This window comes from Polyodon spathula, chromosome 16, assembly GCF_017654505.1.
Source record: "Polyodon spathula isolate WHYD16114869_AA chromosome 16, ASM1765450v1, whole genome shotgun sequence".
In the NCBI taxonomy this organism is placed as follows: domain Eukaryota; kingdom Metazoa; phylum Chordata; class Actinopteri; order Acipenseriformes; family Polyodontidae; genus Polyodon; species Polyodon spathula.
Genome location: NC_054549.1, coordinates 36,800,441 through 36,815,550, shown reverse-complemented (window position 1 = coordinate 36,815,550; position 15,110 = coordinate 36,800,441). Strand labels below are relative to the sequence as shown.

General features: G+C 40.6%; 1 protein-coding gene across 2 annotated transcripts in view; it reads right to left on the bottom strand.

Annotated features, from left to right (window-relative positions):
- LOC121328816 (voltage-dependent calcium channel subunit alpha-2/delta-2-like) overlaps nucleotides 1-12,000 on the bottom strand; it is a 185,657-nt gene extending 173,657 nt beyond the window's left edge. Inside the window, exons 1-2 of one of the 2 annotated variants that reach the window (XM_041273897.1) lie at nucleotides 11,562-12,000; nucleotides 794-875 (exon numbers count right to left, since the gene is read on the bottom strand). In XM_041273897.1, the coding sequence (XP_041129831.1) occupies nucleotides 794-875; nucleotides 11,562-11,677 (198 nt within the window). In that variant the 5' untranslated portion in view covers nucleotides 11,678-12,000. The remainder of the gene's footprint in view (nucleotides 1-793; nucleotides 876-11,561) is intronic. The other variant, XM_041273898.1, reaches the window with a different exon arrangement.
- Between the last annotated feature and the right edge of the window lie 3,110 nt (nucleotides 12,001-15,110).

Below are 15,110 nucleotides of genomic sequence, written 5' to 3'. Positions count from 1 at the left end.
GGATTATTACTCAGTTTGCTGAACTACTTCTGTATATTAAAGGGGCCACTTCCACGCTTCTTTTTTTTTTTTTTTAATTATGGCAGAGCAACTTCTCAGACTCCACAAACCATTTTAAAATTTCTAAAAATGAAATAAAAAACGTGTGACCGAAATGGATATACATTCCCGGGAATGCATTTACAACTCCCCCATCAGAACACATGGACAACTGTGTATCTCAGTTTCAAGACAAAAGCATCTTAGGAAACAGTCAATCCAAAAGCAACATTGGCCACAAAACACAAGGCAGTGCCAGCAAATCATTCCCCATCACCAGATTGTTGTGGCAAGTGACAGATATGACGAGCTTGAAAACAGACGCTGTGCACAAATGTGTTGCTGGTTCTGATTTCTGTGACTACTGCCAACATACAGAATGTAATACAGCTGGATCTAGTGCCCGAATGTACAAATGAAAAAAGGCTGCATTGCCTGAACACGTGGGTTCCAACAGTTTACCCTGGAGATATAATCTGTGTAATGCAGCACATAGGAAAACATCTTAATGCCCCAATGTACACAGTTCTATAGTATAGTACACAGTAATGTGTTGAAGGGTAGTGTACTAGTATAGGCACTGCTATACTATGGGATAGCACAGAATTATAAAGCACATGATAAGAGTAGAACTGCAAACAGCAAACCAGATGTAGTCCTACCCCAATGGACTAGAATCTCCTGAGTGTTAGAGTATTCAATATCCCATTAGATTTTTCCAATGAAACTAATGGGTCTTGGAGCGTGGACTCACCCCTTTGATCTGCTGGACTCCACTGACCAGCCGAACCACTCGGTCGATCTCCTGCTCTATCCGCCCAGCCCAGTACTGCATTCTGCAGGGTGAGGAAGAGAAGACAGGTCAGCTTGCAGGGAGAGTGCATTTACAAACACATACGCTCCAAATCCTAACTTGTACAATAGCAAGTCCTGTTATTGGAAGAATGACCTTATTGTTTTATCTCTTTGCTATTCATGAAATTCGTGAGTTTTCATGAAAACGAATGTTGTTGCTTTATTCATTAATGACAATCTAGGAAGGATTTATTCATTTTTTTTAATCAATATCAAAGTTGCTTTTTGTTTTATTATTTTTTCGTAATCTGCACCACTTAAGACTCAGAGAAAAGAGAACATTCACAGATTCTGGCTGGAGGAATGTATATATAATCTGCCCAGAGGAGAGATTTGCCACACTGAATACTGCAGTTTGCATCCCAGGCTACCTTTCCCTTTTAGCTTTTGTTCCTCAACAAGCTGTCTTTTGTTTTGTTTTACACCTGGTTGTTTTAGCAATTCCTACCCAACGTGAAAGGAATAGCTGTCAGGGCGTTTGGCTCACACTATATGTAATTCTGAACTTCTTTCCTCTGTGTTCCCTATCATTAACTTTCTCTAGTCAGCTGAGAATCTGTTTGGCTAATGTGACATAATTACTGTGCAACTTTCGTTCAAGAAGACGACTGCTGGGGTGGTGTTAAGTGTGTTGTCTCAACGTTTTTAGAATTAGAAATTCTATTTTTGTTTATTTAAAAAAGCAAAAATGTTACTTTTAAAGTTGTATTTCCTCCTTAGAAAGGTGGTCCTTTAATACAGTAGATTTTTTTTTATTATTATTTGTTTATTTAGCAGACACATTTATCAAAGGCAACTTACAGAGACTAGGGTGTATGAACTATGCATCAGCTGCAGAGTCACTTACAACAACGTCTCACCTGAAAGACAGCACAAGGAGGTTCAGTGACTTTCTCAGGGTCACATAGTGAGTCAGTGAGAGAACCAGGATTTAAACTGGGCATCTGTACCAAGTAAGTGGACGGGCATGGAGACTGAATCACTCTGTCAATTGGTAACAACATCCATTGAGGTCAGGCTTGAGGCAAGCTTGCTGTGTTATCCCCTGCCCTGCAGATAAAGGGTGATTTCCACTTCCATTGTTACCAATCCAGCTTCTTTCACAAGCACCAAAAACAAACAAACCACAAAAAAACACAAAGTGGTAATATTGCTAACCTGCGACTGACCTGTCATGTTTATTGTTACACTATTCATCTCTCTCAAAGACTCAAGCTGCTGTACAGAACACATGCATAATTCAATCCGCTATTACATATGCAATATCCTTGTCACAGGCTTTTATCAAGACAATCAATCTGTACGTTTGAAACAAATGCAACGGAACAGCTTAAATGGCGCAATCTGAGGGTGATGTCTGCAGATTTACACTGGGGAGTGCGGGACCGTGAACGCCTCTCTCATCTGCTCATCCCACACTCTATTGCATGATGGAGGATATCTGCCTCTACAATGCAAATTGGAGCAGCGCTATCGTTCAGGTGCATAGAGACTGAACCCAACTCTGATTAGTCTTACACAGAGGCGGGGCAGGGAACCAGCATTTAAGCAAACACAGCAGCTCTTTGCTAAAGACTTGGGAGACAATCCCTTGAGGTGATCTGAGCCACGCTCATTAATCATTCAGTTTTTACCCTGTGAAGCACCGGGCTCTGTTAATGCAGCCTGCTTTTTCATTCACTGGGAGGAATTCAGATATAAAGAAGTTTGGTGATCGGACTGGACGCCACAACGGAAAAGCTATTTTTTGTAAACCTCGGAATGCACCAATCAGGGCACCACTGGGCAACATAAGCATTACACAAAGAGAAATGATGAACCTGAGAAAGAACCTGCCATTGCTAATATTATCCCATAGATCGAAGCCCTTCTCGGGACAAACGACGGATGTATTGAGCGGTTAATGCATCAACACCGGTAAGTTTTCACTGCATTGCCTCTTGTGACCTGGAGTGGTAGTTCTAGGTAATCTCGCTGATGTCATGGGATGATTCCACTACCAGCTTCTATTGCTTTGAGTTGCATTTTCCACAGTTTACCGAGGTGTGTCACGATCAATGTACAGCAAAGGACAGTCAAATATAGTGAACGTTTTGGCTAGTGATGGAAATCACAGAAAAGTATCGATAAATACTCTATAATAAAGAATGGTGACTTTTTTTTTTGGGGGGGGGGGGGGGGGGGGGAGACTGTGCTAATTTTAATAAATAAATGATTCTACTATAACATTCTTGTACATGGGATCAGTTGGTTCAAGTTGTCTAGTATCACTGTTGGTTTCAAAGTTCTTCAGTTAATTAGTGACGGGTGGGGGGCGGGGTTGTTCTACACATGACCAGCCTTCTGAAAGCTTGACCACTACTTCCCTATCACTCCAGTATAATCTCTTTTCTTATCCTAGCTCCTCTTTGGGTGCCAGAACAGGGGTGTCTGTTTGACTGGCGGTGGTGGGTGATAAGAGGATTGAAACTACTGGAACTGATCAGGAAAGCAGGGGCTGATGCTCAAAAAAAAAAAAGCTGTTTGTTTTACTACAATTCAGTAGAAGGCAGGAGCCATAGAGCACACCACATGTTGGCCACTGAAGGAATCCAGGATTCTTACTATGGGAAAGGGCTTGTTTAATGAGTTCATGTATTTAATGAGATTCATATGTCCGAATCCTATCTCTTATAGAACTGCAGTACAATATTTAGATTTGAATAAGAATGTAAGGCTGTGATCAGAAATATAACTAGGTATAAAGGTAATAAAAACCCTTATGCTTGAATGTTTCATATTCATTTAAATTCCAGTTACAGCTAAAAAAATTACATAAATTCCAACTTCGTGGTACTGATGTTTCAAACCTTTCTTCTGTGTTGTTAAGCTTCGTGAATCTCAGATGCTTCTAGCAATTAGCTCTGGCTGCTCTTTAAGTCACACTGTGAAAGGTCAGTCCTGTCATGAGAATTCCTTTCTCTTCTGGTCTAGTTTTCAGGCTGGCTTCCTGGGTGCAGCCGGTGCAGTGCAGCAGCAATGCTGAGAAGCTCTGAACAGTGTGTTAGTTGCTCAACAAAGCGCAGGATGACATTCCCAGCCTGGGAATTAAGTATTTTGCTGCATATTTAGGTGCCAGGCGGACACTCTGCACAGGACACGAGACTGTGCTCTTCAGGTAAACCAAACCAGAGATCTGTTCTAAAGGGGTTTGAGAAAACATTGCACTCCTCTCTGTGTAAATAAAAGTGTCAGAAAGGATTTAAAGTTTTTCATCATTTCATCCTGACCAGAATACAATATAGCCACTATGATCACTGAACTCCAAGTTCAGAATGCATCCAGAATGGGAAGGGTTCTGAGTGGCACACTGGGCTTGAATTTAGAACACAAGTGAAGCGAGCTGGTCTCTTCGTGAGCAGTACTCCACATCAGTCCACATCACAAAGCCCTGTACATTTTGCACTGTTCTGTAACTTTACACAGTCAAACTTTCCAAATTGGCTGTTGTCTATATGATTAAATGAACCATTATTAACTAGCTTCCGAACATCTTAATGGTCGGGTACTGTAAGGCTTACTTAATATGTCGTGACTTGTCTTTCGTTTTTAAGTAAAGTGAGGGCCCCCGCTCATTACGTAAGGATTATATTCTCAGATTGGATCAGTGAATTGGTTTGCATTTGTTTGGTCGATTTGAAAGACAGCATTCTTTTTTATAAATAGAAGGTAACACTTATAACAACCTCAGTGCAATAGACACACAGTTTTACTAGTGTCTGACTTCAGCATTTTCTGACACATCAGGTGTCAAACCACAAGCCTCAACTCCACCCCTGTTCTTTTTGTAATGCTGAAAGATGCCAAAATAGAAGAACAGTTCAGGGCTGAACATGTCAGTGAAGCTATTCATTTGCAACGTCAAGATCTCAAGAAAGTTTTCATTAACAATTACATTCACACAGCCATAGAGAACATCACACAGCCATTCACACTGCCCAACCAGAACATCACACTGCCATTCACACTGCCCAACCAGAAAACCACACAGCCATTCACACTGCCCAACCAGAAAACCACACAGCCATTCACACTGCCCAACCAGAAAACCACACAGCCATTCACACTGCCCAACCAGAAAACCACACAGCCATTCACACTGCCCAACCAGAAAACCACACAGCCATTCACACTGCCCAACCAGAAAACCACACAGCCATTCACACTGCCCAACCAGAACATCACACAGCCATTCACACTGCCCAACCAGAAAACCACACAGCCATTCACACTGCCCAACCAGAAAACCACACAGCCATTCACACTGCCCAACCAGAACACCACACAGCCATTCACACTGCCCAACCAGAAAACCACACAGCCATTCACACTGCCCAACCAGAAAACCACACAGCCATTCACACTGCCCAACCAGAAAACCACACAGCCATTCACACTGCCCAACCAGAAAACCACACAGCCATTCACACTGCCCAACCAGAAAACCACACAGCCATTCACACTGCCCAACCAGAAAACCACACAGCCATTCACACTGCCCAACCAGAAAACCACACAGCCATTCACACTGCCCAACCAGAAAACCACACAGCCATTCACACTGCCCAACCAGAACATTGCACAGCCATTCACACTGCCCAACCAGAAAACCACACAGCCATTCACACTGCCCAACCAGAAAACCACACAGCCATTCACACTGCCCAACCAGAACATTGCACAGCCATTCACACTACCCAACCAGAAAACCACACAGCCATTCACACTGCCCAACCAGAAAACCACACAGCCATTCACACTCCCCAGACTGAGGCTTGATGGACTAGTGGTTAAAGAAATGGGCTTGTTACTAGGAGGTTACTGGTTCAATCCTAGCCACTGACTCACTGTGTGTGACCCTGAGCAAGTCACATAACCTCCTTGTGCTCCATCCTTTGGATGAGACATAAAACTGAGGTCCTATTGTAAGTGACTCATTAGTTGATGCACAGTTCACCCCAAGTCTCTAAAGTTGCTTGGATGACATTGTCTGCTAAATAATTATAATTAACCAATGGTTTTGTTAAGCAGTTTTGCAATTAACTATCCAACTGATAACATGGGTAGAACATGAGAAAGCTCTGCTGCTTCAAAACAATTATATTCTTCTTCTCCTAGAAAAAAAACCTTTTCTGAACATTTTTTTAAAGACATGTTTAAAGCAGCACAGAAATAATGCTGATTTGGAAAAGGTCACTTAGCAATACAGAAAAGTTAATGATGAGACACTGGTACAGAACACTGTGACGGTAACTGCCAAACTGTGGCAGTGTGATGTTCTGGTTGGGCAGTGTGAATGGCTGTGTGATGTTCTCTATGGCTGTGTGAATGTCTGTGTGGTTTTCTGGTTGGGCAGTGTGAATGGCTGTGCAATGTTCTGGTTGGGCAGTGTGAATGGCTGTGTGGTTTTCTGGTTGGGCAGTGTGAATGGCTGTGTGGTTTTCTGGTTGGGCAGTGTGAATGGCTGTGTGATGTTCTCTATTGCTGTGTGAATGTCTGTGTGGTTTTCTGGTTGGGCAGTGTGAATGGTTGTGTGGTTTTCTGATGGGCAGTGTGATGTTCTGGTTGGGCAGTGTGAATGGCTGTGTGATGTTCTCTATGGCTGTGTGGTGATGTTCTCTATGGCAGTGTGAATGTCTGTGTGATGTTCTGGTTGGCCATCATCATCTTCTTATTTTAATCAAAAAAAGCTATATTCTCTTTGCAATTCTATAGTCCAATAGAAAGCCTACAAACTTGACCCCATTAAGTGGTTTTCACTGTAATTGTTAATGAAAACTTTCTTGAGATCTTGACGTTGCAAATGAATAGCTTCACTGACATGTTCAGCCCTGAACTGTTCTTCTATTTTGGCATCTTTCAGCATTACAAAAAGAACAGGGGTGGAGTTGAGGCTTGTGGTTTGACACCTGATGTGTCAGAAAATGCTGAAGTCAGACACTGTCAAAATGTGCTCCTTATCAGTCTCTTCTAGTTTGTACACAAAAATGCATGCTTTGCATTCAATTAAAAAAATGCAAGGGTGCACTAAATAAGGAGATTTATCTGAAGTGATGCTGGAGGCTAAATTAGGACCCGACGTCACCTTCCCCCTACCCTCTCCCTGTCCCATCGCCTCGCTGCTCAAAACTGTCCCTAGAGGAGCCACTTCTGGGTCCTGAACCTCCTTGGTGGTGGCGTTCTCTGCCCAGTTTTCTTTCTGCCCTGTGATTATGACTCATTGTCCAATGAGCTGTGATAGACTTGGCAAAGTCCTTATTATTTCTCAATGTTCCACGCTCACATCAGAGGATGCTTCACTTCATGCCAGGAAAACTAGTGGGAAATTCCTCTTCCCAAAACAAAACACAAAATAAAGCAAGCCAGCAAAGTCCCATCCTTTGTACCCTATAACCATGCAAATAGGGTGTATGCAAGATCAACAAATGGGCTTGTATGCGTAATTATTTTACAAAAGAGTTATAGGAAGAAGAAAGTAAATGATTATTAGAAATACAATTATTAGGCTTTAACACAGTCTCTTATAAATGTTACTAACACAACGTACAATGCTGTTGTAAAGTAACACAAGTTCATAACCATGACAGCACCCACACCTTGCATTTGTGTTCATCTTCAACCATAGGTGGCTTATACACAGTCACAGGTGCATGGGCTAATATACAAAACCAAAGGAGTAACTTCATTTCCTCTGTGAATACCCAAGTATATGCTCATACATTTGCAGAACTGTATGGTAAGCCAAAAATAAAACAATATGCTTAATCAAGGTGAAGAAGGGAGCTATATGCAGGTATATGGTACTAGATATTTAATATAGCAGGGAAACCAGGTCAGCATTTTTCTGGCCAGTAGGAAATTATCTGCTTATGCTTAATCCTCACTGGGAAAAAAGTGTCACTCCACAATGGCAACTGTTCTGTACTAATGGTAACACAAGGGCATGAGGCTGGCATAAGCTCCCAGTGGTAACATTTCAAACTACTGGTATAGCTATCTTATGAATGCAATATATTCCAACTTCCCTGGTGAAGATGTTTGAACCTTTGCTTGGTGTCAATCATATTGCGGTTTATTGCGATGTGTCCGTGGCTATATCAGGATACCAGGCTGGTTTTCCAATGACACTAAACTTTTCAGAACAGAGCACTGGAAGCTGAGCAGAAAAGGCATATGTACTAAATAAAGCAGAATTGTCATGGGAATTATTATTTTGCTGCTTTTTTCCCCATAAATATAACAGTGTCAGCAGCAAGAAATCATAATGCACAGTACTGGAGAGGCTGGTCTGCTCCTGCAACAGCAATCCTCTAATGCCTTTTGAGCATCGCTGTATTCATTCTTAATTAAAGAGCACTGCTCGATTTCATTATGCTGCAAACCCGACATGTCAGCATAAAAGACAGACTTAAAGACGATGGTCTTTAAAAAGAGTAAAAAAGACGATGGTCTCAACCACTAAGGGCTAATCAGGGCATTTGTTTAAAACATTCTGCCTTTCAAAACACAGGTCGAGTTTTTAATTTGCAATTCACCGATTAGGCTTACTTTTAACTTTGATCCAATGGGCACAGTCTAGTATAGAAGGCTACGTTTACAGTCTTTCTGAGCAGTTCCAAGTACTGCTGCTTGAACAGTGACAATAACAAAGTGCTATTTATATATCTGCAACTGAGTACAAGCATCACGCATAATTCCCAATTCAGCTAGAGGCATTGTTCTCATCGTCCCATTGTGGAGCAAGGTTATTCCTGGACTCAGTCCTGCTCTTCTGAAACTGATTGAAACACGTCTCACTAAACCTGCTGCAAGGTAATCGCCTCCCCTATTGGCCTACTCTTGATGAACAGGGTAAATTATGCCAATTTGATTATTATTATTATTTATTATTATTATTATTATTATTATTATATTATTATTATTATTATTATTATTTTACTGCAGGTATCCCTTTATTAGAACGTATTCAATAGATCCAGGAAGCTCGCAATACTCTTCAATCTTCTTTAATGTTTCACTTGATGTTTTCATCATGTCATCCATGTATTCAATGTACTATAATCACAAGCCCTTTTCAGAGAGAGAGAGAGAGAATATTGCACGCTTAAATGTTTACAACCGCTGAGAGGTATACGCAAAATATCATTACCATTGCTGCGGCTTTGGTGTAACACGCTCAGGTCAGGATTATTTATTCATTAGGGTTGAGGCAGTCTTTAAAAAAACGTAGCATCTGGAATGTAAGGAAGCCTCATATTCCCGATACATTATATAAATATATGTATGTATAATAATAATAATAATAATAATAATATAATAATAATAATAATAATAATAATAATAATAATAATAATAATAATAACGTATGTGCACAATATTAATACAAAATAAACAGTAAATACCGCACTGAAGTTCTTACAACCGGTATTGATTATTTTGCAAATACATGCGTTTCAGTGCTATATAGGTAAAATGCCTGCTCAAATACTATTCTTCATAATAACCAGGTAAAGCGCACAGTGACTGTAGCAGCAGTTTGTACAGCAAAAAATAAATTAAAAAAAAAAATAAACAATAACAAATAACAGTATTTCCATAAAGAAACGGTGGAAAATTGCTGATAATGTTATAATCATATTCTTAAATAAATGTTATATTAGCAGAATTTCATACCGCTACATTACGAAATCGCTTGGGTGCGTGAACAGTCAGGACCAAGGACAGCGGTGCCGTTTAATATCAACCAGTATGTGTCATTTTATCCGAGTCTAGATCTGCAACATGTTACTGTACTGTGAAGCAAATGCAATCTTCGCTTTCTAAATAGGAATCTGCTAGAACATACGCTGTCTTTAAAATACATAGACACTGTCCAAGCTCTGTCGACGGCTAGCAAGCTCCAGTTAAAACACCCCACAGACACCGATCCTTATCATAACACCGGTACAGGCACGAATTGTATTGCAGGTCTGCACATATCATTGCAATGCAACTCCGCACAGCTGAGTGTCAGAGAGTCGTGCTAGATGTGCAATCTGTATTTTTGATCAGTGGAAAAAAAATAGGATATATGTTTTCGTGTTGTGTAGTATTAATTCAAATTGATAGTTACATGTATGAATTGTATTATTTTATGATACAGAATGATATATATATATATATATATATATATATATATATATATATATATATATATATATATTATCAGATATATTAATATTCAGTTACATAATTATAATTAATACTTAACAACAAAAAAAAAAAAAAACACCTATTTTGTATTGCAGTATATACTACGTATTTAATACACGACAGACTGGCCAGGCTCTTTCAAAATAGCTTCCAGGATTGGAGCTAGTATGAAGCCTGGTGTAAAGTACTGTACTTGTATCTGTTAAACCAAAAAGGGACAAGTTCCTGCTTACAAATACACAGCGCTATACACAGACCATGGGTACTCTGTCTGTAGTGTTGCAGAAGCAAAGACAGCGGAACATTTTGAAGACAGTACAATGTGTATGTAATAATAATAATAATAATAATAATAATAATAATAATAATAATAATAATAATAACAACAACAAAGATAATAATAATAATTATAAATAAATAAATAGATAGATAAATAAATAAATAAATAAATAATGTTATCATTAAGCTAGCATGCTTTCAGCGGAACAAGAACTCTGTATCAACCCCGAATAAAAAATGTAAAGCTCAACACAAAAGCCATTTCATATTTAATAACGTGAGTGTAAATATGTAGTGGCCGTGCCGGTTCTGCAGTGGCTCTATTGAAAACAAAGTTGTGCCAAGGAATGCAAAGGAAGCGTTCGTTTAAAATGCAGCCCAGTTCAAAATGCCGTAGCTCTGATGCGCCCTCCCAGTCCCCTCGCCTGCTGTACATCTCCAGACATAGCCTGCTACTACTCCGCCGTGTGTTTCCACATCAGAAAATATTTAGATGAAAACAAGCAGCTGCATTGGCGAGCTAAAACATAGCTGAGGGTTCTGGTTTTAAAAGAAAACGAAGGGCTTAAGCCAGTTTTACACATTCCAGAATGGTATGTATAGATCATGTGACTTATCGGCTACTAGAAGCCAAAAAGACTAGCCAGAAGCAGGTATAGACATTATCCTTAAAACGAACACACACACAAGCACATTGTTGACGTCCTTTTAAAAAAAATAGTAATAAAAAGCTGGCAGGTGTGCATTCGAGTAAATAAACATAACCGGCACCTTCCCCATCTGTTAGGTGCGGTACTTAAAAGCTTCTGCTCCAAACAGCAGTGCTTGTAAAACACCTGTGTGCCACGCATGGAAACTGAGCCACTGCACACTGGGATTCGAGATGCCGCCCAGCTCGCTACAGTTTAACCAGCATTAGAAGTAATATTAATACCCCTAATAATAACGAGCCACTTGGAGAATCCGTGACCTAATTAGAAATAATCAAGGATTTTAAGGATCTTAATTGTGGTCCTAGTTTCAGCAGCAGCAGCGATAGCGCTCTGCTTCCCGTCACCAGATCTAAAAATCAGCGCAGTTCGAGCCACCTGTCCCAGTTCTTGTTCCCCCTGCGCCCTGCCAAGCCATCGGCACTCCCGTTTCGGGGGTTTACTTACGTGTAATGCTGGGGAAATAAGAAGCCATTCGTCCCGGGAGCTGACAAGCTGAAAATGAGGACTGTTTGAATTGAGACGAAGCAGAAGAGGCTGCAGGATTGAGCACGGATCGCCATTTTTCAATTAAAAATTCAACAAACTGTGAAAAAAATTAATATATTATTATAGCCAGTGTATTTTCTTTACAACACCCTCCCTAAAAATCAAGCCTTCGCTCTTCTTCCTGTGTTTATAGACAACAGGCTCGTCACTATTCCCGGTTCCAAATCTCAATCTGAATGTTTTGTTGCTGGAGCGACAGCACAAGGTATGTGCGATGTTAAGACACACATATACACTGATGCTGCTGCTGCCGACGCCGCCTGTGCTGAGACTTTACTCTCTCCTCTCCCTGCTGTAACAAACACACAGAGCCAATACAAACCGATATATTCACTCAAATATACATGCATACACGTCTGGCGGGGGCGCGCAATAGGCCACACCCCCTGTCCTGTTTCCCTTGCCAGCGTTCCAGTCAGCCACGGACACGAGCTCCAGACCGGAAAAAAGAAAGAAGCGCCTGTTAGTTATTAAAAATTGCAGTTCAACATTTTGAAGTAACGTCATTTGTTTGGTATATACTTGCATGCGTGCAGCATTTTTTTTTTTTGCAAATAAAAAATGGATGGATTTATTTTGTTTGCTCTCTCAGTGCAAAGGCAAATTGGCGTCTAACTCAATGAAACCAGAACAATACATTAACGGATTATTTATTGCTGATATTACAATTATGAGTAGCTTTATTCTTCTCAGAAAATATGACTTTGGACTTGATTACCTACAAACTTTATATTTCATGAATCGTTCACGTTGAAATTACTTACATCCACTGTGCTACATCCATACACACAACCACCACACCTCCCCCAAATTCTATATTAATCAGACATGATTACAGAACTGCATGTGTTACTTTACACACTCACAGGCATAGGGCCAACAAATCAGAGGCTTCATTTACACCCATGCGTTCCAATATGTCAGTGTCAGGATTATAACAGCTCTCCTGTCAGGTCTACATCACAACAAACAGAGCACATGAAGGATTTTGTTTTTAGTTTGATCGGCAGTGATGCTCTCATACCCTGCAAGTCTCCCGCTTAGATTGATACAGTGTGCAAGTTATTTACATAACAGGACAGGAATTCTGCATTCAGACCTCACAGTCATCTACTGTGCATGCGCTACTACAGCAGTGAGATAGCTTGGGATGTGCTGCTATTTAAACATGCATTACTGTGTGTGTGTGTGTGTGTGTGTGTGTGTGTGTGTGTGTGCATCTGTGTGTGTGTGTGTGTGTGTGTGTGTGTGTGTGTGTGTGCATCTGTGTGTGTCAGTGTGTGCATCTGTGTGTGTGTGTGTGTGTGTGTGTGTGTATGTGTGTGTGTGTGTGTGTGTGTGTGTGTGTGTGTGTGTGTGTGTGTGTGTGTGTGTGTGTGTGTGTGTGTGTGTGTGTGTGTGTGTGTGTGTGTGTGTGTGTGTGTGTGTGTGTGTGTGTGTGTGTGTGTGTGTGTGTGTGTGTGTGTGTGTGTGCCCCCATGCTTGTGTTGTAGATTAAACTCACCATTCTGATTCAACAGCCACACTAAGTGTCTGGTTCCGTGGGATAGTTGCACAGTATTGTGGAAAGGACTGAGATAAGGACTGGGAGCAAGGAGATCCTGCCTCTCAATACAGACTCCATCGCTGGCTCAGCCCACTTTTATAATCCATGAGTTACAGTATTCATTTCACATCACATGCAATCACGAAGCTGGTTCAAATGATCGAACAGCAATCTCTTACAATGAGAAAGTGTCACTGGATCTGAGTTCTTTTTGGATTTTATTCCAGTTGAGGGGGCAGCAAAATCCAAAGTTTTCCTTCCAATAGAACTTCTCACTTTTGGGATTTTGAAATATCACCAGCATTTCTTACTGTGCTGTTTTTAGTCTTATTCTTCTTATTACTGGGATATTTGTATTCTTCATGTGCTTTGTCCATGTTAATTTAGAATATGCATACACTGCTGCAGCTTGCTGTCACAGTGTAGTGGCAGCTAAGCCACTGGGGTGGGTTTGATGCTTTGAGGTAGGAACCCATTTTGCTGCACTCGGCTCTCACACAAAGCATCAAAGCGCCCAATCCTATTGCGCTGAACAGAATTGTGTTTCAAAAATACCAGCTCAGGGTTGAGCTTAAGAACAACCTGTCAATCTCGATGAGTGAAAACTGCTCCCCGCTGCCAGTAAAGACATGAAGAGTAACCCAATGAAGCCAGGTTGAGATGCCAGAGTGCAGCTTCACCTAAAATGAGACATGCAAATCCTCTCCGCCTCTGATTAAGAAACAGCTCAACTCAGCCTCGCTGTTTTACTGTTAATTATCCTCTCCACACTGACATGGAAGGACGGGGGCAGGCGTATTCTTCATCTAATTTATAGATTTATGCACTATTATTTCTGGTTTTCCACACCCTGTTTAAAAATGTTTTAGTGAAAGCGTACAGAAATCCATTCACTTTAAAACCCAGAAGTGCTGCCCCTCTTGCAAAGATATCCAGTCTTCAGACAAATATTCAAACTGCCAGCTTTGTAGAAAAATAAAAATGGTTTACTTGAATATTGGTAATATGTATTTACAATGTGAGTCATATAAGTAAAATGTTCCATATTTCTGACTATCTCGCTCTTTCTCTCTCTCTCTCTCTCTCTCTCTCTCTCTCTCTCTCTCTCTCTCTCTCTCTCTCTGACTCAGTTTATTTTAATACTAATAAAATGTATAACTCAAATGTATAAAACAGGAAATAGATTTGAGAGGATTGAAATTGGTTCCATGAGAGGGAGGAGAACTGAACAAATTACATTAATGGAGCATTAGGGCTGAATTGGGTGGAAATAGGATACATGATAAGTCACCTGTTAAGCAACTTACAGCACAGAGCGAAGCAATGCTTATATTACCTGATCTGAAACTCACAAAGCAAGCCAGGGGCTGAGGTGTGTGGGTTTTGCAATTATACAGCAGGGCTAGAAAACCATTTGAAATGCTGCTGTTGAAACAATAAACCATTTATAAGATGCATGTCTGCTATATGCCCCAATGAAAACGATGCACTCTGAGACCCAATAAAAGTTGCAGGCTTCAGCTACCCATTTATTATAATCTTGTTTCCCATCATTTAGTGCAGCCACCTGACAGTGGTTTTACAGCACTGGACTCAAGACAACCCCTGCTGGATAGTAAAAACATTGCACCTATAAAATATACCACTGCCCTCCATGTGGTGTATTATAATCTCAAACCTTCTGTGCACAAGGTATAAGTTATTTATTTATTTATTTTTTAAGCTTGACATCACTACTTATTGTCTTCAGGGACTGCTATTGGACCTATAAATGGCCTCAATGTGTCCATGTTGACCTCATTACATCAATTCTCCTTGTCAATGAATCAGACTGCAATTAGGGTTACTGGTATTTCTACAAGGCAGTCTGCATGGTCAGTGCAAGACTATGACGATCCCTT